Source organism: Sinocyclocheilus anshuiensis, unplaced genomic scaffold, assembly GCF_001515605.1.
Source record: "Sinocyclocheilus anshuiensis isolate Anshui unplaced genomic scaffold, SAMN03320099.WGS_v1.1 scaffold227, whole genome shotgun sequence".
Classification (NCBI taxonomy): Eukaryota; Metazoa; Chordata; class Actinopteri; order Cypriniformes; family Cyprinidae; genus Sinocyclocheilus; species Sinocyclocheilus anshuiensis.
The window spans coordinates 2,985,597-2,992,381 of record NW_015549590.1 but is presented as its reverse complement, the minus strand read 5'-3'; the positions used below and the strand labels follow the sequence as shown (position 1 = coordinate 2,992,381).

Here is a 6,785-nt window from a genome sequence, read left to right as displayed (position 1 = left end):
AAAGAGGCTGGTGATAATACTGTACTGTATATATACAAAACAAGAGCCTGACATGGAAACTCCTAACAAATCCTGGAAATTAAGTGAGTTCCACTTCGGCCAGCACAGGAAATGAGCCTGGAGCCAACAGGATACTATGACTAACAGATCCGAGCTGTGAGCTGTTTAGTCCACGCTAGCTTCTCATTTCCGTTATACTGCAGCACCGCAAAGAATATACCACCAAACAAGAAATCACTATGGAGATGATGAGCTGTAAGGATACAAGACTAAGCCTCTAATCTGATGTTACTGTCGCAATCACTAAGCAAGCATGTCAAAGGTCTGCACCTTATTGTACAGCATTTAATTCACAAACATTCCTATCAGGCACTAGACCGGTCTCATATGTGGGGGTGGAATTTCTTTGACTCAGGGAGGGTGTTTGTATTGACAGATTGCTGAGAAAGCTAAGACACAGCATATAGAGCGTCCTACGCGTTTTCTGTCTTCTGCTGAATAGGCAGCACATGTTCAGATAACATATTGTACTTATAGAGATAGCAGACTGACACAAGACTCATATTTCGAGCTATATGCATTTAGTTGCTATGGTGACAAAGTTGCTTTTTCTATTGTTTCTGGAATACAGAAATGTGATGCACTCACTAACCACTGACATCTCTTCTCCAGGCTGAGAGAGGAAGCACTTATCCTCAGATGATAGACTATCTACAGGATATCCAGCGGCTGGGAACACACAGTTGGAAAATCCTTGCTTTATCTCCCGAAACAGGACCCAAATGTTGATCATGAGAGCCCAGTGCTGTCACTGTACATCAGCACAAGCAAAGGAAACTAAATACTCAAGCTCAGCAAAGATAATTTCTTGTTTTGAGTTTTTCCTTGGAGAGAAATCTGAACATGGAGAGAAATCTGATTTAATGCATGATAAAAATGCAAAAAAAAAAAGCTAAAAACCAAACTAAATCTAAACCTCTTTAAAACAAGATCCACTCAAGAAACAAAAGTGTGTAAGATAATAATACTTATTTTCAGGGAATATCTATTTTATGTACACTACCTTTCAGAAGTTTGGTTAGGTAAGATTTTGTAATGTTTTTGAAAGACGTCTTATTTTCATTTAAGGAGTATTACTGATTATACTGTATTTTTGATTAAAAATGCTATTTGATCAAAGATACAGTAATATTGTAAAATATTACAATTTAAGATAACTGTTTCCCCTTATTATTAAATTTTATAATGTAATTTATTCCTCTGTTGGCAAAGCTGAATTTTCAGCATTATTACTCATTTTATTTAAAAAGAAATCATTTGTACTGTCACTTTTGATCGAATGCATCCTTGCTGATAAATATCAATTTCTTTCACAAAAAAAAACATCTGTTATCTTATATAGTTTTCTCTTACCCCCGCAGCAAATGTTTTTTTTGTCTTGTTTTAAGTATATAATTTTGTTATGATATATGCTTAAAACAAGAAAATTAAGTGAATCTTTAGATTAGATTAAATTATATTTCAAAAAACGAAATATTAGTAACATATTTTGTATTATTTATAATATAAATGTGTATTATATGAAATATTCAATACATTTTAAGATATACAGTATTAAAACATTTGAGATCAATGTGTATGAAAGACATATATGAACACAAATCTTAATATCTTACGCTAATGTTCTTTTCAGGTTAATTTAACTTGTAACAGATATTTTAACTTTTAAATAAGACTAGAATTCTGATTTAGACTGATCAGTATTACTGAACTGTGCTGTACTTTTGACTGGAAACTAAATTTATTATCATCAGGGTGTTGCTTATTAAAAACAGACGTGTGAACTCTGTCACCTCAAAAAGCCCTTTTGATAAATAAATGGAAAACAAGCACGAAAACGGTCTAATTAGTGCAGTGACACAAATGTGTGTCAGTGTCAATGCTGTTGAATGAGCGCTTGTTCTCCTCTCAGCACAATGCCACCATTGACCCCTTTCTCCTGGTCAGAAGTCAGAGGGCAGTAAACAGCCAAACATTTTCTCCTAGTTAAAAATCACAGCGCTTCGTAATGTGCGTTGTGCACTATGTCTCCATTGAGCTCTTGTTGGTCCTGGTGTTTCCTCTCCGTCGCCCTAGCTGTCAACACACGGCAAACTTCGTCAGCTCCAGATTTCTCTGGTGAGTGTTTTTCTCTGATTTTGTGGCTGTGATAGAACAAATTCAGCATGTTGTCTTGGAGCGAACCTCCGAAAGGAAAGAGAACATTCTGTATTTTGTCTTTCACACAGTTCTTGTCAACAATCTGTAGTGTATCAGCTTAAGAGAGTTGGGTGTTAGGGTCACTGTCCCATCCTCCTCCATTGTTTGAGGACTGTCCATATAGGAAAGGAAGGCAGTTATCTACATTAACCCATTCTGAACCAAAGACAAACATTTTATGTAAAATTTAGGCTGAAGGAGTGCAAAATACACTATATTTTGGACTTCAAAAGACATTAGAATCATCAAATATGAAGCCAGCTGCAGTGTTTATGTGTCATAGTACCATCAAAGTCAGCATTTAAGTGTCCCTGACAAATGTTGGCTTCGTAATTCAGTTGTCCTGTATAGTGGCTTCAAGTAATAATCAGCCAAGAATAGCTCATTGTGTTTATTTGTGAGTGTGTCTGTGCCTGGCACTGCATAACAGTGGGCTCTACAGATGCAGAATGGCCTAACCCGAGAGAGAGGTACAGGCCAAACATTACAATTGCCATTGATCCAGTTCCTTCTCATTGAATACTCGTGGATATGGTCCAGTGAAGGAACGGAGCCATGCATGTGTAGAACATAGTCTAGTAACCTGAGCTGCGTGGAAAAGTGGACGATAAAAAAGAGAAAAATGCTTCTAGAGAAGGAAATTTTCTGCAGTATTCCTCATTTATGTTTTCCACTTATGTTCTCCAAGATTTAAATCCCAAGTCCGCAGTACAGTGAACAGGAAGACCTCTTTCAAATCCTGTTGGGGTCATTTCCTCTGACTACATTGCTGTCTTTGACCTCTGCCTCTCTCTTTCAATGCAATTTTCTGATAAAGTTAGTTGAGGATTTGAAAGATGAACAATTCCTAATTTTTAAAGTAAACATGTCAATAACAACATGATTTAAGATTTAAATAAATCAATTTTTTCCATTTTTTAAATAATAGTTAATTTTTTTAAATTAATTTAATTCGTTTTTTAACTGTTGATAATGTTTTTTTGTGATTGTCTATAGATCTTTTTAGACTAATCCCCAAAACAAAGCATTCATAAAATAATGCATAATGTATTAATAATACAACTAAATGCATAGGCTTACCAATATTTTTGTTTTATTTTATTATTTATTTTATTTACCATTTTCTCCACAATTGAAATAAATTATTTAAAATGTGTGTTTTTTATTAATAACTGCATAAGCCCACTAAAGCGATTAACATTTGTTTAGTCAACTTTCCATTTTCCCATCCCAAATCACTGAAATGTATTATTAATAAATTTGTATTATTAATTCAAGTTTCAAGTTTCAGTTTATTTATATAGCACGTATAAAACAGCCACACGGCTGACCAAAGTGCTGTACAGAAATTCAAAATAGTAAAAAGAATATAAAAATCTGCACAGCTACACAATTAAACAGGGTCTCGCCTTAATAATAAAATAAGTAAATATATTAATAACACAAGAGAAACGAAGTATAAACCCATAAAAGACTAAGCAAAGACCATAATAGACAATTATTTGTAAGCCAAACAAAACAGATGTGTTTTTAGAAGAGATTTAAAAGTGGACAGAGAAGGGGCAAGTCTAATCTCTAAAGGGAGGCTATTCCACAGCCCAACCACTGAAAAAGCTCGATCCCCTCTACGTTTGAGTCTGGATTGTGGAACTAGAAGAAGATTCTGATCACTGGATCTTAAGCGTCTGGATGGAGTATATGGGTATAGTAATTCAGATAAATAAATAGGGGCTAGATCATTTAAAGATTTATATACAAATAAAATAATTTTAAAATCAATTCTGAATTTAATAGGCAGCCAGTGAAGGGTCCGCAGAATTGGAGTGATGTGAGCACTTTTGCGGCTATTATGAAGAAATCTGGAATTATTTTTATTATTTATGTTATTTATCGTTTTCTACTTCAAGATCACTGAAATGTCTTATTAAAAAAAAGGTTTTATTAATAAGCGCATAGGCCCACCAAGATGCAAAATAATTAACAAAATGTTTGCTTTTGTTTTATTTTTACACTTGTCCCCTCCAGGGTTCCAGACCAGTTGGAAATCTCTATTATTGTAGTACTGTATTTGTAAGATTGAAACAGCAGTTGTGGTAGAAACCTGAGAAGTGCTTTCTGCATCACAAAGTTTGAATGTCAGCCACACCTCGCAAGATTAGATAAGTGAGGGAGTTGGTTTGCCCATTGTCATTCTGCTGGATTTGCACTATACAACAGGCTTATATAGAATCAGTGTACATTAGTTGTGGTCTACAATGCTGTTTTCTAAATGCATTCACAATGCCTTGTTTGTACGTTGAGCAGTGACAGGCCTTTATCTCAGCAGAAGTGACGCTCAACTGCTTCTATTCTATTCTATTCTTCTATTCAACTGATGTTTTGTCTGCAAGTGATGTCTGCATATATTTTCCTCTTAGATTACCTCCACAGGATCCTGAAGAACCACACTGCCCATGCGTGTGATGGAGAGACGCTGTCCATCAGATGCCCCACCAGAACATCTGTAGCTGTTGTCTCAGCATTTTATGGACGCCGTGTTCCGAGTCCATATCTATGCCCACAAGCAAACCCAAACATAACAGAGGAAAACACAGACTGTACATCAACCACAGCCATTCAGGTATCTTTGATCTGGATTTACTCATTCTTTAATTCCAGAGACAAAAAAATCTCTAGAACTCATAAAAATCAATGAATTTCAGTCAGAATGTGTTTGTTTTTATGTCTAGAAAGTGATGTCTGAGTGCCAGGATCGACGGGAGTGTCAGATTCCTGTGGTGAGTCCTGTGTTTGGTCAAGATCTCTGCCCTGAAACCAGCAAATACATCATTGTCTCCTACAAGTGCAAGCCTGGTGAGACACCTATATTTGTGCTTCAGCTATATTTTGTAACCAAACAGGACATTTACATGCACCCAAATAATCATATTGATGGCTCTTTGGATTAAAAAGGCTTGTAAACACCTCAGTCAACCGAGCTTGATCCGAATGAATTTCGATCTAATTGAAAGTGAACTGAAATAGTCTGATCAATGGAAACAGAATAATCAAATATCCGAATGTCTTTTCGATCAGATTCGAAATATCTTGTTTTTCACACAGCTAATGAGTTTTTCTTCTCCACAGAGCATCATCGTTCGAGAACGGTGTGTGAGAATGAGCGAATGAAGTTGGCCTGTAAGAATGACACAGTTTTGGCCATCTATTCAGCCACGTTTGGCCACCTGGAGCATGACAGCCTTGAGTGCCCTCAAGAGGCTAAAACAACACCAGACATAGGTCTGAGACTGAAATAACACACTTCTCCCATCTAGTGGGAAGGTTTTGATACAACAGCAGAGGCACCAAATTATGTGTTCAAATCCTTTTTTCCCAATGTACAAAGTAGAACAGAGATCATCTTATATATTTGAAAACAGTCATTCATTTAATGAGACTATGCTTAAATGCTTGTTTCCTGTTAGAGTGCTTGTCTCCGTCAGCCTTGAGGAGGGTGTCAAGGAAGTGTCATGGCAGGACAAACTGCTCTGTACTGGCTGATGCTCAGGGATTTGGAGACCCCTGTTTCCCTGGGACCAAAAAGCACTTGCGAGTCTCCTTCACCTGCGGTGAGTTTTAGAAGGTTTAGAGAAACTACAATCTACTACCTTATTCATTAATGTTGAAGCAGTCATAAAAAGATTTACTTTGTTGTTGTGCTTTTAGTACCACGGTATCTACTGGAAGATGTTGGACGTGGAAACATAGATCCTTTCTTGCTCTCTGATTATACACATGGTAAGAAAAATAATTTTATAGTGGAAATTTTCTTCATTGCTTTTCTAATTTTAAAGGGGTCATATGATGTTGCTAAAAAGAATATTATTTTGTGTATTTGGTGTAATGAAATGTGTTTATGCAGTTTAAGGTTCAAAAAACACATTATTTTCCACATACTGTACATTATTGTTTCTCCTCTATGCCCCGCCTTTCTGAAACGCATCGATTTTTACGAAGCTCATCGGTCTGAAAAGCGAGGTGTGCTCTGATTGGCCAGCTATCCAGTGCGTTGTGATTGGCCGAATACCTCAAGCGTGTGATGGAAATGTTACACCCCTACCATACTGTGATGCCTTGTCCGGCCGGAGCGACGAGACAAAAACATTAAAACCCATTATAAACGAGGCATTTGTTGCATCCAGTGGGGACATAAATACGGATTATAATGACTTATACTGTCTTTTTAGGCGTTGCGTTGCATCACGCCGCGTAAACATAAAACCATGTCTGCATTTGTGATCGGAGAAATGACAAACAACAAGCGCTACTCTACACTGCTCAAAACTCACGTTTGAATCGTCAGTGGGAAATCCTTTATATATAAAAAAACATACTTGCAGTCTGTGAGTCAGAATAGCCGGCATTGTAGTCTACTCTACCAGGATCAGGAAACAGTCCTCCATAAAATGTGCTGCACACATCTGGATATTTGGGTTGAAGTGTTCTGGAACAGTGTTGTAAATACAACTTAACCACTGATTTCTAGT

General features: G+C 36.6%; 1 protein-coding gene across 2 annotated transcripts in view; it reads left to right on the top strand.

Annotated features, from left to right (window-relative positions):
• Positions 1 to 2,025: 2,025 nt before the first annotated feature.
• LOC107658131 (protein eva-1 homolog C-like) overlaps positions 2,026 to 6,785 on the top strand; it is a 6,304-nt gene continuing 1,544 nt past the window's right edge. For both annotated transcript variants that reach the window (XM_016446586.1, XM_016446585.1), the window contains exons 1-6: positions 2,026 to 2,178; positions 4,677 to 4,879; positions 4,989 to 5,112; positions 5,386 to 5,538; positions 5,724 to 5,867; positions 5,965 to 6,036. In XM_016446586.1, the coding sequence (XP_016302072.1) occupies positions 2,085 to 2,178; positions 4,677 to 4,879; positions 4,989 to 5,112; positions 5,386 to 5,538; positions 5,724 to 5,867; positions 5,965 to 6,036 (790 nt within the window). In that variant the 5' untranslated portion in view covers positions 2,026 to 2,084. The remainder of the gene's footprint in view (positions 2,179 to 4,676; positions 4,880 to 4,988; positions 5,113 to 5,385; positions 5,539 to 5,723; positions 5,868 to 5,964; positions 6,037 to 6,785) is intronic.